The 23,444-nt window shown below is 44.8% G+C and overlaps 1 protein-coding gene across 1 annotated transcript; it reads right to left on the bottom strand.

The window, feature by feature from the left end:
• Positions 1-200: 200 nt before the first annotated feature.
• KCNJ5 (potassium inwardly rectifying channel subfamily J member 5) lies at positions 201-21,699 on the bottom strand. The gene is made up of 3 exons (XM_065417092.1): positions 21,565-21,699; positions 19,257-20,203; positions 201-547 (listed from the first exon to the last, which is right to left on the bottom strand). Exons 2-3 carry the CDS (start codon positions 20,194-20,196, stop codon positions 201-203), a joined length of 1,287 nt encoding a protein of 428 aa, XP_065273164.1. The 5' UTR covers positions 20,197-20,203; positions 21,565-21,699.
• Positions 21,700-23,444: the final 1,745 nt, after the last annotated feature.

Raw genomic sequence — 23,444 nt, 5'->3', positions numbered from 1 at the left:
ATTACCCTGGTTTTACAGATGGGAGAAACTGAGGCACAGGGCTACGGAGTGACTTGTCCAAGGCCACCCAAAGGTGGGTAGCAGAGCTGGGAATAAAACCCATGTCTCTTGACTGCCAGGCTAGTACCCTAACCACTGGATCCCACTGTTTCTCCAGTAGGAGCATATGTATTGTCTATTGTCCAGTACAGATCCACGTGTTATACAGACATATCTGCCTTCACCTCTCCTGCTGTTCCATTGGCTCCATTCAGCCCAGCCACCTCCCTTCCTTCCTCTTCCACCTCCTGTTCCTCTTTTGCTGTCTCTGCTTCCCCACCCCCGCTCAGGAGGGTGGCGCTGGAGAGATGGCGGAGGAGCCGGCCCTCTTGGAAAGACTGGGCCAGCTCCTTGGCACAGCACGTGGGGGTGTTGGTTTCGTAGGTGCAGTGGAAGCTGTTGTAGTCGACTTCGTAAAAGTCTTTCTCGAGGGTGAGGACGGGAGTGAAGCGGTGTCCCCATAGCACCTCCGTGTCCATGTAGGAGCTCCGGGCCTGGCAAGTCATCCCTGCGTCAGGAGAGGAGACAAAGGCATATTAAATGCAAAGCTCTATTGCGTGCCCACGCTATCCTGCTACTATTTACAAGTGCTTTGGTGGATTTCCATACCTGCTGGTTCTGGGTCATGGAAAAGGTCTTCTCTTAACGAGCCTCAGAACAGGCTGTAGCACAAAAAGCCGAGTATTCAAACACAGGGAACTGAATGGCCCCATTGCAGCTTCTGCAGACAGCTGGGATGTTTGCAATCCTGAACCTGGGTCTTACAGGGGGATGAGGTTTGATGGCACTAAGTATAGGTCAGAGTGGTTCCGGCATGGCCCCGTGCTAGATTCCTGTCTCCCCTCACTGCTCTGCTGATGCAGGTCAGTCTTGACCTTCTGGCTAGTCCAGTGCTAGGATTGCACCATCCCCGCAAATACACCTCATCCCTGACCTGCAGCGTTCCCGCTATTCCAGCCCTGAACTCCCCCCGGCTCTGCCAAAACACATCAGACCTGGCTTATGCAGCACCTTGTTAATCTAACTTTGGTTCCCCCGACTGCTCTGTTGAAGTCCCTCAGAGACCTACACAGCCCCCTGCAATTCTAGTTCTCCCTGATCAAACTCAGCTCACTTGCAGCAACACCTGCTCTGCCATTCCACTATGGCACCTGCGTGTGCTAGGCACTGGGTGCCCAGAGCTAGCTATAGGAGCCTGAACCAAAGCCCACCGAAGACAATGGGAGGATTTCCACTGAATGAGACTGAAATTTGTCAAGCTTGTTCTCAGCCCAAGGACAAGTGCTTATTTTACATATTTATATATTTTGGGGAAGTCTGAAGAAAACCCTTTCAAGGGCAAAAATTCAGTCTTGGAATAAATGAAATCACCTGCCTATTGCAAGGCTGAATTCTGTCCCAAATATTTGCCTTTTGTTTGGATTACCCGGGTCATGCTTCTGGAATTCATTCCTGGGAGATGTGGAAAGTTTGACTTCCCGACATTCTCATTGGTGCGTGAGAGAGAGGCCTGCCTGGAATGAGATCAAAACATCTATTCAATTCAATTCCAAGCCAACGCTCCCCGATCTCATTCTCACAACCCAAACGACATTACCATAAGATGAAGGCTGTGACGGGGGAAAATGTTAGTGCCGGGGCATTTATGGTTCAGGGAGAAATATACCATATGTCCTCTAACACCTGGGCACAACAGGGGACAAACAAATTGGGTTAGGAAATGTCCCCATCCTGTCGAGCTCAGGTGTGGGAAGACATAAGGTACCTCTTCTCCCAGAGCTGAGAACAGCCTTGGCTATCATTCTCTCCTCTCACAACCTCAAGGGTCCTTCTCCTTTGGAGGCGCCTGTGGAATTCACATTAACATGACTGAGCTGTGCCTGTCCATCAGGACCCCATCCGTACTGTTTTATTTGTGGGTATTCTCCGTTGGTTTTCTTTCCCTTCATCCATGGATTGGGCTGCAAAATAGGGCTGGAAATTTCTCACACAATTCTTTGCAAGGAGATTTCCAGAATTACTTGCTTCCAGGCAGGAACAACAAGTACAGTGTTAGTCACAGTATTCTGGCACTTCTGCTTCCTGGACTGGCAGGAACCAGGAAGTGCAGAGGCTGCTGTGAAAAATAAAATAAGGGAGGAGGAAAGTTATCCCAACTGTTCTGAGCTTTGAGGAGAGGGTCTGTTTGAGATCTGGGCAACCATTCAGGAACAGGGCCACCCTTGCTTTATACAAAACAGTCGGCAGATCTCTAGTAACAAGCTTCTTATGGGCAAGCCAGCGAGTGCCAAGACATAGATGCTACCGCACTGCGCCATCAAGGATAGACAGTGCTTGACATTCATTCCCTTATGCCAGGTTGGCTTTCAACAGCAGAAGACTTATGTAGCTCTCAGGTCCTGTCATGCTGCTGAGTACTCACATGCTTTTCTCCAAGAGATGTGGGTCGCTCCCCCGTCCCCACCCACCACCAAATAACACTAGCTTCTACCTACCCTCATTATCCCTTGGTGAGTGGTTTAGTTGAGAGCCATTTTAAAACATGGTGGTACATATTTGAGATGCCAGGACTGGCTCAAAGGTACCTTTTACATATCTAGCACCTCATGCTGGATTTTGATTTCAATGGGAGTTAGGTACCTAAATACCCTTGAGAATCTGGGCTTTAGAGGGCTGAAATTGGATCTAAAATGAGCAATGCTCCTCCTCGGACATAACTAGAATCCGCTAAAGTACCTAAATGCTTCCGCCGGGCTCCAAATGCCCGGAAATGGTAGTGGGAGAAAAGGGCATTTTGTCCCTCGCAGGATTAGGCACTATTAGTGGATGAGCCATCTCCTAGCATGGCTTTCCCACTGCTGAGCACTGTGTTCTATAATAAAATCTCAGAGCTCTTTGAATCATAGAAATGTAGGGCTCAAAGGATCTCAAGAGGTCATCTAGGCCAGCCCCCTGTGTTAAGCTTGGACAAAGTAAGCCTAGACTATCCCTGGCAGGTGTTTGTCCAACCTGTTCTTAAAATCTTCCAAGGATGGGGATGCCACAGCCTTCCTTGGAAGCCTATTCCAGACCTTAGCTACCCTTATAGTTCAAAAGATTTTGCTAATATCTAACCTAAATCACCTGTGCTGCAGATTAAGCCCATTACTTCTTGTCCTACCTTCAATGGACATAGGGAGGACAATGCTCAACTGTTCTCCATAACAGCCCTCACTGTATTTAAAGACTGTTCTTAGGTCCCCCACAATGTTCTTTTCTCAAGGCTAACCATGCCCAGATTTTTTAACCTTTCCTCATAAGTCAGGTTTTCTAAACCTTTGATCATTTTTGTTGCTCTTCTGTGGACTCTCTCCAATTTGTCCCCATCTTTCCTAAAGTGTGGTGCCCAGAATTGGACACAGTACTCCAGCTGAGTCCTCACCAGTGTTGAGTAAAGTAGGACAATTACCTCCTGTGTCTTACATTCAACACTCTGTTAGAATCATAGAATATTAGGGTTGGAAGGGACCTCAGGAGATCATCTAGTCTAACCCCCTGCTTAAAGCAGGACGAATCCCCAATTAAATCATCCAACAGATTTTTGCCCCATCTCCCTAAATGGCCCCCTCACTGATTGAACTCACAACCCTGGGTTTAGCAGGCCAATGCTCAAACTACTGAGCTATCCCTCCCCCCTTATTAGAACCCAGAATATTAGCCTTTTTTGCAACTGCATCACATTGTTGATTTATATGCAATTTGTGATCCACTATAACCCCCAGATCCTTTTCAGCAGTACGACCACCTAGCCAATTATTCCCCATTTTGTTGTGCATTTGTTTTTTCCTTCCTAAGTGTAGTACTTTGTACTTGTCTTTACTGAATTTCATCTTGTTGAATTCAGACCAATTCTACAATTTTTCAAGGTTGTTTTAAATTCTAATCCTGTCCTCCAAAGTGCTTGTCCCTTGGTGTCATTTACAGATTTTATAAGCATACTCTCCATTCCATTATCCAAGTCATTAATGAAAATATTGAATAGTACCAGATCCAGGACTGACCTCTGTGGGACGCCACTTGATACGTCTTCCCAGTTTGACCATTGATAACTACTCTTTGAACATGATCTTTTAACCAGTTGTGTACCCACTTTATAGTAATTTCATCTAGACCACATTTCCCTAGTTTGCTTATGATCAGATCAGAAGGGAGTCCCCTCTTACTACCAGAGAGAGTCAGCCTCAGACATGTAAAAGGAACTTCTGCCTTGGAATAGCTCCTTTACCTGGGGGAATACCTCACCCTGATCCTGAGCTCCACAGAAACAATCACATTTATCTCCTGCTGTAAGTATTCAATTAAGACAGGAACAATGGAAACGTTTTATCCACCAAGGACTGCATACTGCCGGCTTCCTGCAGTATCTGCTTTTTGTAACCCTAGGGGTGCACAGAGCCAGCACAATAAGACAACTTGCAATCACTCCATAATCTCATTCAGATATTCTTTTTTTTGCACATGTGCATCGGAATTTAATTGCATGGGGACAGACTGCCTGGCAACCTCTACACCACACAGCAAACAATAGCATTGTCAGGGCTGCATGTTCCCTTAAGTGCTGCTCTCCAGCCTGGCTAATTAATGTGTCTGTAATGGCCCTAGCTAATTATTGCCTCTAGCTAAAAGAAGATGACAGTGAAGGTGCTGAAAACAATAAGCCTTATTTTCATTAAGAGAATGGGGTGCAGCTGCTTTCCGCTCTCACACAATGCGTCCTCGGCCCTGTGCGTGCTGAACATTCAGAATACAACTCTGCAATGGGCAGTGTACCTCGCTGGACCAGTCTCTTTCCAATTCGGCAGTGGTTATTAGTAGAAATCAGCAGTTTCACTTCACGGGCCTTATCTGTAATAAAGACCTAAACCTTCACTGACATGATTACCCACAATGCACTGTTCACCTTAGACAAGGACCACAGCCGTTCTGCCATTGTTGTACGTCACCTCTAAAGTATCACTGCTTTCTAAGTAGATACGCCATAGCCCCCAGTACAGTTGCTTGAAGCACTGGCTCTTGGGAGATTTCAAAAGGCCTTTTGAGCATGCAGAGGAATTGTGGGAGGTGTCAAACTTCCAGAATTCCTTGGGGGGGAAATCCCAGAAGGCCATTGGTGCTGACATAGTTTCCTAGCCCTTGTTCTCAAAATGGAGGGTAATTATGAACTTTTGGATTTAAGAAGTTTCTAGTAAAGCTTTGAGAGAGTAATTTTTTTGCCCTTTTTAATTTTGTTTTTGGGCATTTTGTGATCCAGAAATTTCATTTCAATGAGAAAACGTTAATGAAAAAAATGCTTTGATCAAATGCATGAAAGATTCAAAATGTGGGAAAATCCATTTTCATCTGGAATAAGTTTCAGAAAAAAATACTTTCTAATTTTATTTATTTTTCTGGAACATATGACCATATTTTCCATGGAAATGGTTCACAAATTGTCCTATTTTAAAATGAAAAAAAGTATGCCTAATTTTTAACTGCAAAATCAGTCGATTTTAGACAATTTGAAATGAAATGGGAAAACCTCAAATGTCAGGCTTCTCAGATGTAAGCTTTGGATCTTTCGCCTCTCTGCAGTCACCAGCTTGAGTTTCAGTGCAAATAAAATTGAAACTAAGTTGTAACCTGAATAAATTTTGCATAAAACGGGGCCCAGATGCATCACCTTTACAAAGAGGCTGTGCTCTGTCTCAGGCTTGTAGCAAAGCTAGAAGCCAGATGAGTATTCCTCAGTTTCAAGTTCTGTAATAAAACTTTCATAGAGGTTTAAATTTTTAAGTGCACTGTCCTGCAATCCTCAGAGGTGAAGTTTTAGTCAATTGGGCTAGAGTCCGACTTCAGAGTATTAATGTCAGAGGTCGAGAATGTTCCTACATGGGGCAGCCATACATGCTTTGTTTTATAAACTGCTGGATTTCTGGTTTCCAATAAATGAATGAAGACACGTTTCTTTCATTACATTCAAAAGCAGGGAAAGTCACAGAGAAGCAATTGGTGTGTAAACTAGGTGTCAGGGAACTGTACCAAGAAGACACTCTCTTGACATCAAAATCAGTCAGAATCAAGCTGCTCACACTATTTCAAAGAAGGGAGAATGTTAATATGTAGAGAAGAAAGGGAATCTTGATGGCCCCCTCAGAAAGAAGTCTGTTTTTGCCCACTAGGTATTCAATGGGGGCTGCAGACTTCAGAACCTTTCACTGATTGCAATGCCACTGATTATGCAGCTAAAATAGAAGCCTCTGGCTCTGTTACATTGCTAAAAAAAGAAAAATTCTGCAGGAGATTGCTCATGAGTGACAGGTTTTTATATAATTATTAGGTCACAGTTCAAATCCAACTCCATTCAGCAACAGCCAACGTTGCTGCTATCTCATGGGCATTAGGTTGGCTACAGATTAGTTGATAGTCTTAGTCTAAATAAAAATAACAGGAGTACTTGTGGCACCTTAGAGACTAACAAATTTATTAGAGCATAAGCTTTCGTGGGCTACAACCCACTTCTTAGTCTAGTTGTTGGAGGACATAGATGCCTGTATCAAACATACCATTGCAGATAGCAACCTTGTTGGCAATTTCATTACAGAGGACAGGTATTGAATGGATCATGGAGAATTAACTGGCAGTACCCTAGATTAAGAAGTTTAATTTGAAGCACATCAACAGGATGGTGGTAGGGAAAGCTTTCACTACTGCCACCTGGCTAGACCTGCTCAGTGGATATAAACATCCAGCCTCTAGGGCTGTCAAGCCAACATTTTTCACCAGCATAAAATTAACTTTTTTTATTTAAACGCCATAGAGCTGACTGTGACGTTCCCCTCTGGTGTTATCTGGACCGGTGATCTGCTAGGTCACTCCAATCCTTGACTCTGGGAGCCAGCCTTACCCTGCTCTGCTGTGAGACCCCCACTCCTGGGCTGTTCACGCACAGCCTCTGGCATGTAAGCTGCTCCTTGGATTGTGCAACCGAATGACACTAGCCAATATCTCCGGTCCCAGACACAACCCTCGGAACCTCCGTCTTGCAGTGCCCAGTTATGCCCGCTGGACACTGCAAGCTTATCTGAGTTTGTCAATTTAACAAAGAAATTGATATGTACCCGGCTTGTTATCCCAAGGGGAGCCTCTGACACACTTCAAATGCACTGCTTCAGGTAGAATAAACAAACAGATTTATTAACTATAAAGATAGATTTTAAGTGATTATAAGTCAAAGCATAACAAGTTGGATTTGGTCAAATGAAATAAAAGCAAAATGCATTCTAAGCTGATCTTAACACTTTCAATGCCCTTACAAACTTAGATGCTTCTCACCACAGGCTGGCTGGTTGCTCTTCAGCCAGGCTCTGCCCTTTGATCAGTGCTTCAATCGCTTGATGTGGTGTCTGTAGATGTAGGTGGAAGAGAGAGGAAGAGCATGGCAAACGTCTCTCCCTTTTAGCATGTTCTTTCTTCCCTCTTGGCTTTGCCCCCCCGCTTCAGAGTCAGGTGAGCATTACCTCATCTGACCAAAGGAAGGGGGGTGACTCCTTCGAGAGTCCAACAGATTCTTTTGTTGCTGCCTAGGCCAGCGTCCTTTGTTCCTGTGAGGCTGGACTGGGTTTGTCCCATACATACCCTGATGAGGTGTGAACTTCCTCTCAGCTCTTGGAGAATTTTTGTCTGGGCTTATTTTAAGCCATGAGGATACATTTTCAGCCTCATAACTACATACATGAAATTATAACCTATAACCTTACTGTAACAACAATGCTCAGTAGATCATGAGCCTTCCGAAGACACCCAACATGACAAACTTTGCATTGGAAACCACACAATCATTTTACAAGGATGAACATGGGGGTGCTGGGTGCTCCCCCGAGGTACAGAGCATCACACTGAGCTCTAAGCTGTTATCTGACATCATGTGGATGCTAATTCTACGCTTGCGATGCTAGATGGGCTCTTTTTACAATGAAGTCCCAGGCGTTACTCGTAATCCTCCCCCCCACCCCCACACACATACTGAATGAATTTCCCAGCTCTGTCCATTCCTCTCTTTTTCCTGTACAACAAATTAATGACAAAGTCTTTTTACACATATGGAGAGTGAAATTCACCCCTGTTCAGAGGGCTAGCGCAAGGCCAATGAGCCATTTAAGTCCTCAGGGGTGAATTTCACCTACAGTGGGAATGGACAAAGCATGGAGAGAGAAGATGGTGTGGAAATGGACACTGATGACTAGCTAGGGTGGCAGGGAATAGTTATCAATATTTAAAATCCTATTATTCTAATTAAGCAATACACGTCCTTAAATTAGCATCAAAGATGCTGAAGTATAGCTCAAATGGTTGTAGAAAGTGCTGGGCCATTTACACTAATTAGTCCAAGGAACACCCTGGCCTATGACAAAACCAATATTGTTCCTCTGACTTCAAAAGGAATATTAGAAGGTGGGAGCATGGTCCCCCAATTATTTCTGCACATCTTCTTTGGAGGAGGACACATGTGTACTTGATTCGCTTTGATTTTCATGCCAGAGGGGAAGACTGAAATTTTAATTTTTCTGAATGCTCTCCAGGCGTGGGAATGCTCTTGGGTGTTGGAAAGTCAAAAGAGGTAAGGGTCTAATGTAGGCAATCAAAAGAGGTAAGGGTCTAATGTAGGCAATGAAATGGAATATGCAAAAAAGTTTACAGAGATAGCAAACTTGGCAAACTAAAAAGAGAGAGAGAGAGAGACAGAGAGACAGAGAGAGACCACATTCACTTCTTTATATTTGAACTTCACTTTATTAAATTACTGATGCTCTACTATATCATTTAATCAATCATTTCTTGCCTTGTTATGTTTCAGGAAGCGGTGGCACAAGGTTGACATATCGCCTCAAAGATCAGATCCTTGGATTTGTTAGAGGAACAAATGAACTGAAATTTCAATTGCACTGAAATGTATTGCTCTGTGAGAGACCAAGGATGGGTCAGGGGTTAGGTGAGAGACCTGGGTTTAATCCTCTGCTCTGTCACAGATGTCACTTCTGTGACCTTGTAAATCACATAGGCCCAGATTGTCAACATTTATTTAGGTACCTTACTATCCTACCTCCCAGTGGTATTGGATGTATTTTAAAGATGGGGAGATGCTCAGATACTATGGTAAAGGGAGCTATATAAGCACCGTTAGGCATGTTAGTGATGATAATGTAGTAGTCAGGCCTGTATATTTGCCTGAGAGAATTTTGGGTCTTGTTTGCCCATTTAACTTTTAATATTTTTATATTCTTACTAATATGTGTGAACAAAGAACAAAGACACTGTGTGTTGCTTCTGCCCAGCCAGATGGGTTTGTTAGTGAGAAAAGATAAGAGATAGAGCTAAAGTGTTGCTGGTTTTGGTGGGAGTTTAATATACGACTGCCTTGACTCCTATCTCGAGCCAAGATCAAGCAACCAGTCAGCAGGGGCGAGGGGATGGGGGAGGTATACAAAACACTAAAAGCCAAAGAACTGCCTGTTCCTGACTGAAGCACAACCTCACTCCTTACCCCTCCCATGGGATACAAAAGAGGTGGTACTGAAGCCCCCTGACTCATGACCTTCCAAAACGGAACATGGCCATAAATTGTAAGGGGTGGGACCAAGGGCAGACACTACAGCTATAATTATGCCTGCTAAGGAGGGGGAAGCTGGGACACTGGGAAGAAAGGCTCTGTGGTGTCAGAGCTATGGATATGCTTGCTTGAAACTAACCCGAATAAACATTGCATTGCCTGCACTTAGGACTTCCAGTCTTCTGCTTTCTGTCTGTGTTACAAGGACCAGGGGAAGGGCGAAGGGAAAGCCCTTAACAAGCAGCTAAAATAGATCAGCAAGAGCACTCTTTTCAGGGCAAGTCGGTGGTAATCTAGTTCTACTTCATTCCCACACCTCGAAGCCAGGGATAGCAAAGACATTTACAAATATGAATCAGTTTACATCACAATACCCCCTTTGTGAGAGGAAGGTACTATAATGCCCTTTTTACTGATGCACATTTTAAAGAATGAAAATGATCCTTTGGATAAGCAAAACCAACCAACAAGCTAGTGCTAATTTTACTGTGTTTTGCATGCAAAGTTTGATTACTTTCAGGACATCAGACTGAAATGCAAATCCCTCAACTTTCAAGCTTCATTGTGATTATTTCACACTGTTCTACCTTGGCAGGAGGGGAATATTATTCTATCCTTTTTTTAAATGGATGAACTGGGACGCAGAAAGGGTGTGATTTGCCCAAGGACACACAGTGACAGCATGAGGAATAAAACCCAGGAGTCCCGACTCACAGCCAATTGCTCGAATCATTAGACCATCTTCCTTCCAACTATGTCTAAGTAAAGTTCTGTCCTTTTGAAACCGTGTGCTAATACTGTATTGGGTCACTGGATTAACAAGTCAGCTCTATTATCTCCAACTGTCTATTTAATGTAAGGGGGGGGGGAGTCAAAGAAAACCAGTGAACACCAGTGGTGAAATAAGATGACTTGATGGCTCCTGAATGCCCAGTGATCACCTAGCATCACATTAAGGCAACAGCACTGGTAGGCAAGGGGGCATGGATCAGCATTCATGTTGCGTTCCCCGTCAGTACCTGGACCGCGGAAGCTAATGATCCAACCAGCAGACCAAATTTGGAGAAGAATCCTGGTCACGAGTCACCTGAGGCACATTGCGCATATGCTAAGAAGACGAAGATGACGGTAGGCACAGAATGAAGTTTGCAAGGTAGCTATATTGATAAATCAATCTTTGGTTAATTGTCAGCGAAGGAGGAGAGGAGGATAAAAGATGTGAGGGAAACAAGACTCATCCAGAAAGACTTATAAGATACGCAGACTCCTTCATCATAGGGAATGATGGCTTAAGGGGAAAAAGCTGGGCTCTCTAATGTTCTCTAATTGAATCAGCCAAATCGTTCATCTCACAACTCAGATGAAGCTGAGTGCACGTGGGGGATTGGCTTTCGACTGCTTTTTAGTCTCTGGCAGCATTGCTTCATACTCTCTCTCTTCTAGTAAGCAATGAAGAGGTCAGTGGCACATCCATGTTTATGGCTCACAACAGGCCAGCCTAATTCTGTCAGTGGACTGGGGCTACCGGCTTTGGATTTTTGTTGCCATGCGGTGGGGAAGAGAGAAAGAAAGAAAGAGCATTGAAAGTAAAATTGCATGAACTTTACAAACAGATTCCTTCCCATTTTCTTCTCTTGCAAGTCAAATTTGGACCAACCAATCTTTACGAGTATACCTTTAAGATAAGGCAAGGGAGAATTAATTCCCTGAAGTCATTGCTGTGCCCAATTCATTAAGCTGGTACTGTAAGTGATTCTGTGGCTTTCAAGATGCCCATAAAAGCAGCACTGGATGCTGGAATGCTTGTCACCTGTATTGATTTAGCCCCTGCTATAGTCATTTCACTCAGGGAATAATCAGCACAGGTCTGCCCAGGAACTGAGCCTTTCTCTAGTGTTTTCAAAGCGTTGGAGCCAGTAGTGCCAAGGCACACAAACTGATCTACTGTTTGTACATGATGCTGCTTTAGATAGGACTAATGCTACAGCAAGGGAGTGTGTCTGATGGAAATGGGGCAGGGATGAAAACTGGAGTGTGAGTGGGAATTAGTGGTTAATTTTTTCCCCTACAGCTGGTTGAAACTTTTGGAAATTGCAATAAACATTTCCCCCACAAAATGTTAATGAAAAAATATTCACTATTTTTTGACCAGTTCTAGTTATGTGCTTATACCTCTAGCCATTTATATGGTGCAGTGGTCAGGCTTGAAGGGCCTGATTGTCAAAGGTATTTAGGATCTTAAAAATTCAGCTAGGCACCTACTGGGATTTTCAAAATTATCTCATAAATATAGGCACCTAAGTCTCATTGACTTTCAATGGCAGGGAGGTGCCTAACCTGCTTCGGGGTTTTTGAAAACCCCATTAAGTGCCAATGGGCATCTTTAGGCACCTAATATCTTTGAAAATCGGTCCTGAAGTGCTTTGAAAAAATGACTAAACCAATATTACCTTCTTCCTCACCCGGTAGGTGTATATTCACATATGTTGGTGACTGCAGTGATCTGAAGAAGAGCTTGGTGCAGCTGGAAAGCTTGTCTCTTTCACCAAGAGACGTTGGTCCAATAAAAGATATTACCTCAACCACTATGTCTCTCTTGCAGGGACTAAAGTGAGTTTCCACTAATTTGTACCCATGCCAGCCAATGCAGAACCAACCCAGTTCTGGGAGAGTGAGCTGCAGTCTATTCCTTTTTCTGCATCATCAATACAATGGTTTAGTTCTAATTAGCTACATCTGTGCCCTCTTCCTGCAGGCTAATAGGATAACACAGGTGATAACAAGGGCACAATTTGGCCTGCTGCACTTATAGTGCGGACAGCCATGTGTGAGAAGGAAAGAACCCAGCATTGCTCTCGGATCCCAGATTGAGTTGGTAGCACTGGCAGTTAGAAATAATGGGGTGGGATTTTAAAAGCAGGCTCAGGGTGGTACATACTCAGGCCCAGATCCTCAGAAGTATTTAGGTGCTTAAGATGCAGATAGGTTTCAGGGTAGCAGCCGTGTTAGTCTGTATCCGCAAAAAGAACAGGAGTACTTGTGGCACCTTAGAGACTAATAAATTTATTTGAGCATAAGCTTTCGTGGGCTTGCATCTGATGAAGTGGGCTGTAGCCCATGAAAGCTTATGCTCAAATAAATTTGTTAGTCTTTAAGGTGCCACAAGTACTCCCGTTCTTTTTTTGAAGATGCAGATAGGTGCCCAGTGGGATTTTCAAAAGTGCCTATCTCCCACTGAAATCAATAGGAGTTAGGTGCCTAGGTGCTTTTGAAAATCCTACTGGGCCTTTAACTGCTTCTTCAGGCATCTAAATACCTTTAAAATTTGGTCCTCTGCTCCCAGTGACTTTCAGTAGGAGCCGTGTCTCTAAACTCCTTAGTTTTTTAAAAATCCCAACCAATGTTTTTTGCTCCTTGTAAACGGAGCGAATTGCTCTGCAGTGATTGAGAAACAATAACCATTGAGCCCCACGGGGCTGCCATTTTTATAGTTCTCTGAAATGTGACCGTAGAAATGAGGACTAGCAGCTCTTCCCATCTAGTCTAACTGGAGCAATTGTGTATTCAATAAGCTTCCATGTAAACCAAAAGTAAACTAATTATTAATATGCCTGTCTGCAGTGTTCATTTCATTAGGTCTGGTCTCTCCAACATCAACCTATCTACCTATCTACAGGTTCTAGCCTCATCTCCAAATATCAGGCCACCTGTATAAATATTGTACCTAGCAGTCAGCTGTAACAGGGCTAACTTTGTCACTGCACTAGCTTAGAATGCCACCCATGTCAAGCAAAAGCAGTATATCAGGAAATAATTCACATAGCCAGCAAAAAAAAAGGGATCTAATTACATGAACAGGGACCAAGTATTGTTCATTTGTCTATGCAATATTCTAAATTGAGGACCTTCATTCAGTTCCTAATAACAGGAGTTCATCTCACGAAAATCACAAGGATGACCATTCCTGGGCAAAAAGAACAGGAGTACTTGTGGCACCTTAGAGACTAACAAATTTATTTGAGTATAAGCTCATTCTTGGGCAGTCTTAGCAAAAGCCCCAAACTAGAGATACACACTGCATTATTTCAGGACACCCTGTTCTGGTGAGATGTCTCCCCACCACGCTACACATGAGCCATACAGAAAGCCACCTGGATTCTGAATGCTTTAGTCAAACCTTGGCACACTCTGACGTCCGCCCAGCCCTAGACCCAGCGGGAAGGGCTCTTCCAGCTCCATCTTTTGGGTTTAACAGCAGATACGCCACTGTCTCCTGAGACGGGAGTAATTAATTTCCATAGATCCAAGCTCCTTAATGTCATTACACCCAGGTCTGGGCAATCCCACTGGGAGAGGAGTCCATTTGTAAAGCAATCCAATTCTTCTGCCATGCTTTTCATTTTGCGGTTGTTACTGGTAATGACTTCCTTTTGCACATCATTAGCAGTGGCTGAGCTTTTTGTCAGAGGAAGTACAGTCTAAAGCCGCAGGGTATCTATTCAACCAGGACTTGATGGTGCTAATTTGTGATGGTGAAATGGGTCTTGGGCCACTGAGGTACTTCTAGGTATTAACCTCCAACTGCAGTGCAGGGCTCTCTTTGATATCAGCCAACCCAGGACTACCAAATAAAATTCCATTATCAATCGCTCTCCTCTATAACACCCTGAAATGCTGTTATTTTTTATAATGCGCAAGAGTGCCTAGGCGAGGCACTTGATTTGCCTTTTGTTTTACACTGCTGTAACTGTATTGACATCAGTAGAGCGACTCCTGATTTACACTGCTGTAAATGAGTGGAAAATTGGGCCCGGATTGCTAGTAGCTATAACATAGTGTTATTCTACTGCACTCTTACACCAACGAGACACACAACCAACACACTACACTACAGCCCAATATACTAGATATGGTCTCTAAGCAGAATCTGCCATTCCAATTCTCATGAGCTTTGGTAATGTTCGCATCCAGATCTGCATATTGGCCCATCTCTACAATATACCGCGGGTAAAAGAATACACCCTAGTAATGCTACATTAGCCCTTGCATGCATTGCAAATAGGTTACACTGCTGCCATGTAATCGATTCAGGACTACCCTCAAACTCTGCTTGGAAGCTGCAGCTATTGCTGAGGGCCGCTACCCACCCGAAGACCAAGGAAAGAAGCTGGGGGCACCACCTGTGCTTGTCTTTGTCCTGGTGTCCTGTTTGCTTCTGAGGTGTGGCTGACAATTTGAAAGCCAGGGATGGTCTGGGATCCAGCGGTTTGAGGGATCGTCTTCCTCTAGGCCCTGTTGCAGCAAAGTCTGCCCCGGTAGGTGACTCTTGCTGTGAGTTCTTGGAGTAAAACCTTCTAGGCCAGTGATTCTCAACCTTTTTGGGACTCAGGACCCATTTGTAAATGTTTATGGCCTGTCGCAACCCAGCAAATAGTCTGGGGTTGGAAGCCCTGGTGTGGTTTTGGTCAGGTCCTGTCCCCTGTGTGTGTGTGTGGGGGGGAGTGGGGGCTTGCATCCTGCCCGGCACTCACCCCACAATGGTGGCTCCTGCAGCTCCTTTGCTGTGGGGCGGACTAGGCTTTGCTCTCCGATCCATGCGGTGCAATCTCCGTGGCTGCACCGCTGCTCAGGTTTGTCCCCGGCAGCCTGATTGGACCAAACTTGTGTGAGTGGAGCTGTGACCTGGCTGATGATGTTGCAGAGCCACTCACTCAAATTTGGCCTACCCGGGCTCCCATCATTATGACGGCTGGGCCAAACTTGAGTGGTGCTGGGACCCAAGAGATTGCAGTGCGTGGAGCAGGGAGGCGAGCCCAGCCAGCCCCGTGGGACAGGAGCTGCCACATGCCCCTTTGAAACATTCTGGCGACCCAATGTTGGGTCCTGACCCAAGGGTTGAGAACCCCTGTTCTAGGGAATTATGGAGCCCCCTGGTGGCGAACGGCATGATAGCCATAAACGGGAAGTAATCAAACCCGTTTGCAGCTGATTGGGTGAAACGGTTGGAACTCTTGGACCAGCTCCAGTGAACCCCACGTAGCTCTGCCAATTTTCACCAGCGGGTTGCTTGCATCTGTTCTAAAGCACACTCTGAAATAGGCAGCCAGTGCTCTCCCATCTCTGGGACTGTCTGTGCTCAGAGATTTGGCAGGGTCAAGGCACAATGCAGTCATATTTAATTAGCGTTTGATTGGTTAAAAACCTGCTTATTTGTCCATTTGAGTATTCCCGACACAATTATGGTAACAGGTATCTCTGGGGGCCGCAGAAGTGGCTCTTGAATGCCACCAGGGAGGGAGGAGAGAATTTCATAGAAGTTAGCTTTTCCACCCCTAGCCCCCTTAAACTTGGAAGCTAAAGCACCAAGTGGTATGGTGAAGGTTGTTTTAAGAGTCAGGAATAACTGCAGCCCATTCAAGCACCACCAGTAAGGCATGATAGTAACACTGGGGCAGGGAGAGAAACTTTGCAGGGGACTCAGGTTAAGTTAAAAAGCCCTCTCTGGCATTTCAGAGTCCATCTGTACAGGGCTAACCCTTCCCCCAAAGTCATCCCAGTCACCAGCCTCAATCCTCTCCTGTGGCTTAACCCCTTAAACACCAAAAGGCTGATCTTCCTATAAACACACAATACTAACGGTGGCTCTTCTGCCTCCAGAAGGCTTGGTCCTTGCTTCTAGATAACAATGCCTTCCTCTCTCCTGATATTAGCCCAACCACACTCTAAGGCCCTGAACTTACCAAGGCTCAGGTGCATCTCTGCTTCCCAGCCTCACTGAGCCAACTCTGAATTCCCCAGCTGGGACTTAATTCCTAACGCCCCATGCTGCTGGCTGGGTAGTGCCCCCTACAGGCTACACTTAGGACAGACATGGCTGCAGATACCCCTACCCTATTCCAGGGAGCATTGAAAGACCTGCCCTGCCCTTCACAACTCACCCAGCACTTTAATACTCAGAGCACCCCTGGGGTGGGGTAGGCAGGCATTTCCCCCATCTGATACTGGGTCTCAGAAAGGTTACTTTATGGACCAAAGGTTACACCGAGAGTCAGAATAGCCAGAAATAGAGACCCGGAGGCCTCCAGCAGAAGTATGCCAAGAATCAAACCCAGGTCTCTTAAAACCCAGTTCACTACCCTAACTACTAGGCCACGGTGCCAAACACACCGTTAAGAAGAGAGTGTTGGGTAGAGGGCCCCAGATGCTCTCCTCCAGCTCCCTCTGGGTGGGAGACGAAGATGGGCCTTTAGCCAAACACTTCAGAATGTTGAAAGTCCAAGTTTGCTTTGACAAAGCACATGGGAGTTCTTCTCCCCAAACTGGGTCCCCCTTCCATGCTTAGCGTGATGCCAGCTATTAAGGTGAGGTAGGAAGAAAATGACATGGAGACAACTTGTATGCAGTATTGTAGCTGTGTCGGTCCCAGGATGTTAGAGAGACAAGGTGGGTGAAATGACGTCTTTTACCGGACCCACTTCTGTTGGTGAGAGAGACACGCTTTCCACCTTACACAGAGCACTCCACAAACAATGTGCCCTAGAAAATGGGTGCGTGTATATTTAGTGTTGCATAGGGAATCATCAGGAACAGATGTTACAGTAGCCAACAAGTAGTCACTTCCTGTGTTCCAGGGAGTTCAGACTGTTTCCAGCCCCTCTGATCTAAAAGGACTCCCTTATGCATCTGCCTTCTCATACTTGCTGGAAAGTGAGACGGGGATTTAAAGACACTGAATAATTTCATGTTGTGCTACAAATACTTTTGCATTCCAGTTTTGGGAAGAACTGTCCGGGAACACTTATCCATGGGAGGACACTGGGACTCAATTGATTGACACCGGGTGACACCCGATGACACTGCATAACACTTGTCTGTTTTCTGTCTCTCTGCACCCTCTTCAAACTCCCCTTGAGAAAGTCAGCACTGCTTTTAGCTGCAGATTTGGCACCACACATCCATGTGCAATGAGGCTTTGGCGTGGAAAGAAAGCTCAGCCAGCCATATCTCTCCCATCCTATCTGTTACATGGTGCTGTTCTGTGCTGTTTAACGGCTGCTACATTCCACCTAGAGGTGGTTGTACTGTAGTAGGGGGGAAATGATCTGTACATATTCTCTCTCTGATCCTCATTGAGATGTATTTTCCGCATAATTGTAAAGAGGTTTGTGAAGAAATCGAGTATCTTTTATCATGTACCTATAATGTATCATGAGATATACTACATACACGCAAATAAAGTAAATACAAATTAATATTCATTACGAGTGCCATTTTAGACTACTGACCCTCAATCCAGTTTTTGGCCAGTTCTGTCCTATATCGCAACCAGTACTCGGTGTATAGAGATTCTACCAGAATTCTTGGTTTTCAATAGATTATTAGACACAAGAGATGGAAAAAGACCCATAGTCAAAAGATGAGGTCCCCAACCAAACCCTCAGATCCAAAACAGGCTGAACATGGGAGTATTCAAAACCAGGACTCTGTGACTGTTCGGCCCCCTCTCTAATTAGGTCATTTCTAGCTAGTGCAGAGTTGATGGTTTCCTACAGCGTATGCCCCTGTGCTTTGCTCAGTCCGGTTTAAAATGACCTAGGCAACAAACCTCCCACCAGTTCCCTTGGGAGACTATTCCAGACTAGAACATAACAATCCCCATTTAACTCCAGCTCTGCATCTGTTGTTCCAACACACCTAATGATTAGGCTTGACACACACAAGAAAGCTGCTATGCTTCTGAAACGTTTAGTTTAACCCAGCTGGTGAAAATGTAAAGGGTAACAAATATCTACCCTTCTCATCCTCCATCAGAGTGGTGACTGACGGCAGAGGGATCATCACTGAACAGTAACAATAGATATCTTAAATAGCTCAGTCATAGCCTATTTTAAATACAGGATAGAACTATGACAACAGTTGGGGTTGAACCCAGGACTTACAGAACTAAATGCCTCAGTCACAACTATTTGGGCTAAAACATAAAAACAGCCATACTGGTTAGATCAAAGGTCCACGCAGCCCAGTATCCTGTCTTCCAACACTGGCCAATGTCAGGTGCCCCAGAGGGAATGAACAGAAGAGGTAATCATCAAGTGATCCATCTCCAGCTTCTGGCTAATGGCTTCCAGCAAAAGAATGTCAGGAATCAAACCCAGGTCTCTTAAAAACCAGCCCATCACCCTAACTACTAGACCACCATACCTACTACACAATTAAGAAGAGAGTGTTGGGTAGAGGGCCACAGAAGCTCTCCTTTAGCTCCCTCTGGGTGGGAGCCAGAGATGGCCTTTTAGCCAAACACTTCGGAACATTGAAAGTCCAGGTTTGCTTTGAGTTGTGGACAAAGTACATGGGCATTCTTACTTCTCCCCAAACTGGGTCCCCCTCCCATGCTTAGTGTGATGTCACACAGAACCCCCTCTTGTATTTAGAAGCTGTATAAGACTCATCTCACTTATATGGACCAGCCCCTAGGAGGAGCGGGGGACAAAGACCCATATTCTTAGCCTAGGTGTCATTGGCAAATGTTGACATTTTAATGCCAGCTGCATTGTCTTTTTGCTCTGTGCTGGTTATTTTTGGCAAAGCTTACCTGTTGCTTCGACCATTCCTTCCAAGATGACCACGATTTCAAACTCCTCCTTCTCCAGCTGGGCACGGGACATCTCCCAGAAGGGGCTCTTCTCGTTGATTTCATGTGAGATGATGAGTGGTGAAACCAGGAATAGCCTGTCGTCCCCCGTATCAAAGCCCACGTTGATGTCCGTTTGGTTCAAGGGGATAAACTCCCCTTCTTTGGTCTGTTTGGACTTGATCAACTTGGCTCTAATGGAAGCCTCAACAATGTGGGAATTCCGGAGGTCCCCGACCCGGAACATTAGACAGAGCTTCTCATCCCTGATAGAAATCACTGCATTGTTGGAAAACATGAGGGTCTCGGCCCTTTTCTTTGGTTGGCTGATTTTGACAAACATGCACCCTACCATGAACGCATTGACAATGGAGCCTAGAATAGCCTGAATCAGGAGCAGTATGATGCCCTCGGGGCACTTTTCAGTGATAACCCTGTAGCCGTACCCAATTGTGGTCTCGGTCTCAATGGAAAACAGAAACGCGGAGACAAATCCACTGAGATTTTCAACACAGGGGATCCAGTTCTCATCTTCGAGATGGTCCAGATCTCCCCGGATGTAGGCAATAAGCCACCAAATGAACCCAAAAAACAACCATGTGACAGTATAAACCATGGTAAAGACAAGGAGGTTAAAGCGCCACTTGAGGTCCACCAGAGTAGTGAAGAGGTCGCTAAGGTACCGGTAGGTTTCATGGACATTTCCATGGTGCACATTGCATTTGCCACTCTTCTCCATGTAACGCTGGCGCGGCTTCTTGATTTCTGCTGCCAGGAGACGGGTTCGGTCAGTGGCGATAGGGACATAGTCCCGCGGCTGTCTGGGAAACTTCTTGGGATCCATGGGTGTGACTCCAATTTCCATGTCCTGGTTCATGAAGATCCTAGAATCTCCAGCCATAGTTGGGCTAGGGCAGGGTAAAAGGAAACAACATTTAAGACATCGGGAAAATAGCTTTGCCAAACCAGTGCTGCTGTCAGATTACACAAAGGGGTGATAGCACACTGTGCAACATTGACACCATACTGAAAAGCTTTGTCTCCTAAGCATAGAATGCTGGGCACAAGTGCATCCTGCATGAGAAGAGCTTTTTGGTAGGGCCATTCCCTTCTTCTGGTATTATTTTTGATGCCTCTTTTAAGGTTAAATAATGAGAAGTAATTATTTAACACCTTTATCATTACCTCATTTATAGAGAATGCTAACGGAGTGAAGCAGGAGTGGTGAACTACTTGCTTTGAATGGCCCCTTTCCCTTGGTAGTAAGTTTGCACGTACCTTGTTACGGATTTGGGTCAATACTTTTTTTTTTTTAAATAAAAGCTCTTTAGGCTTCTTTTATACAAGGCAGGGAGGGATGAGAAGTGAAGACAATTTGGACATTTTCCAAAGGGACTAGTGATTTCTGGTGCCTCAATTTTTGGGGGCTCAACTTAAGAGACCTTGAAGGGGCTGGTTTACAGAAAGTGCCGAACACCAACCTTCGGCAAATCAGACGCCCTTGAAGGCAACTCAAGTTAGGTACCCAAAATCACTAGTCACTTTTGAAAAATCTAGTTTCTTAGATCTCTTCTAAAAGGCCCATGGTCTTTGTCAAAATCTTTTCTTGACTAATTATAAACAGAGGACGATATGAGCGCCCGTCACTCCTGTCAGGTTACAATGTAAAATCATCTTCACCGAACATTAAAATTATAAAGTAGATATTGCTTTCTTTAACGGAAACTATTTCTTCTATTGAAAATCAAGAATTCCATCTTCAAACTCAGGGAAGAGAAAGAGTTTCCTGTGCAGAGCTGCCTAAGAAGCCGTCAGTATATCAAAGAGAAAGAGTAGCAACATTCTCCATGATATGCGCTCTCTGCAGTGTCCTTAGCAAATCTTATTAAAACCTAACCAAATCTATTACAGTTCTATCTTTAATCTTCTTATGCATCTGCGAATGGGAAGAGGTACAGAGATACAATTAAGAGTGTCTTGGGAAAGACAAAGCTTAAGGCTGAGCAAAGTGGTTTCAGTTTTTCAATATAAAAAAGTATTAAGGGTGGGTGGGAAGGAAGCAGAAAGACAAATAAACGAGGCAGCGAATTTCTGCTTCCACTGTATTGCAGCCAGTTCTGCAATTCCCAGCAGGGAATTTCTCTTACCCCTTGTATCAAAGCTACATAAATCAACCAAAATCAGCATTTCCAAAAAGCAGCCAGAGTTTATTGATGGAGCCATGTCTACTGGTTCACTACAGCATGGGTGCCAGTGATTGACCAGTCACCTGAGCCAAGATAACAACCTGCCTTTGTAGTTAGAGCAAGAGACTGAGAGTCTAGAAGACGTGGGTTCTAGTCCCAGTGATGGCAAGTTGGCTCCCTCAGCAGAGGTTTTTCCTATACGGGAGAAGGAAGCACATGAAAGGGAGATGTTACTGCCACCAGGTGTCCCCCTCTGCAAAGGGGGAGAAGAGAAATACTGTTACTGCAGCTATAGCCAGTGGGCAGCTGGACCCAACTTCTCCTCTGCCATCATTTACCAAACTCTCCTGCCCTCCCGGCACTGAAGCATCAGAATACCCAGCATTGCAGAGCCTGCCTGGTGATGACTGGTGGCAGAGTGAGCTATGTAGCTATTAGCCTAATGTTTTCTGTGTACTGCCCCTTTAACTCTCTTGCAACGTCAGGTCTGATTCTCTGCCGCCTTGCATAATGCGTGTCCATTGACATCTGTGCCCAGTGTGGGTGTCAGAATGGCAGGGTCCGTTTACCCTCCCTTTGTAAATGCCAGTGGCAGGTGCACGTCAGTGGAGAATCTGCATAGAAACAGTGGTTCAGTGCAGTGGAGATAGGTGCAGAGGAAACACACTGGATAGAGACTTTCCCTTTATTCTTTCTTTGCTTGCCCCCCTTTTTTTTTATTAATCTAAAAACCTAATTATTGAAACCTAAAAACCAAAACAGGTTCTGGTTGCTTGAGGGGTGTGGAAAGGGAAAAAAAAAGCGTCCACTTTGTAGGCAAATTTGTGCATGATTTCAGTCAAAAAAGAAACTGTACTAAAGACAATAGTTTTAGTTGTTAAGGGTATGTGAAGTGAAATTCTGCTGTCAGTGACACTGAAAGAGAGCACAGCATAGCCCAAGACACAGATATGAGCGATCAGATTCTATACAATGCAAGACAGGAAAAGATCAAAATCTGGTCAGAAATCAAAAATCCCTGCAACCCTGTCTCGTGAAAAACAGCCTGGAGAGACTAGCTGTTAATGAAAGGACATTGAAACCTGCCATAAGCAAAAGCACCCAGGGGACTGGCAAAAATTGGTTGCTAGGACAGCTGGTCTTTAACTACAGGTCAAGTGAAATTGTTCGGGAAATCTTGGGGATACTTAAAAGAGAGCCCTCAAAGCAGAAGTGTTGCCTGTTGCAGGTGAACTGTACTGCCCATTTCACTGTAATTAGAATTTGTCCTAATATTTAATCTTCATTTCCTCTGTTGCAGTTTAAGTCTCTTCTAGCTGAGTGATACAAGTAATCGATCACAGTCCTCTTCATGTAGGAGATTAATTCCTCTTCTTAAAGGAGGAAGCATGATCTAGCAGTTAGAGCACAGGGTTAGGAATCAAGAGACCAACCTGGGTTCTATTCCTGGCTCTGTCCATGACCGACTTGTAACCTTGAGCAAATTGCTTCCCCTCTCAGAGGCTCAGTTCCCATCTGTAAAATGGGGGATTAACGCTACTTCTATTTATAAAACTAGGCAAATATAATTGTAAGTCTTGTAGGGAACCTCCCCTGACCACAGAGGTTTGAAATCGCCCATTTGTCGACATAACATATAGCAAAAAGGGAGAACAGTACAGATATAAGTTTGAATTCCTCCTTTATTCCACAGACATAACTACCCTCCCCATGCGCACACATCCCCTCTGGTTAATGGTAACTAAGTGCAAGCAGGCAAGGGAGAATTAGCCTTCAGTTTGTGAAGCACTGCTCTCTCTCTAGCAGTAGATTCAGAGATTGGAACTACCTCTGATGGTCAGTCACAGGTTACCACTATGTTTCACTGGCATTTACTGTCCTTAGTTAAACAAGGCCAGGGTAATAAAAATGTCACTTTTGTACAAAGCCACATGCTCCTTTTAGACAGGCTGCTGGAGCTGCT

Source organism: Emys orbicularis, chromosome 15, assembly GCF_028017835.1.
Source record: "Emys orbicularis isolate rEmyOrb1 chromosome 15, rEmyOrb1.hap1, whole genome shotgun sequence".
Classification (NCBI taxonomy): domain Eukaryota; kingdom Metazoa; phylum Chordata; order Testudines; family Emydidae; genus Emys; species Emys orbicularis.
This window is presented reverse-complemented; position numbering and strand designations above follow the sequence as displayed.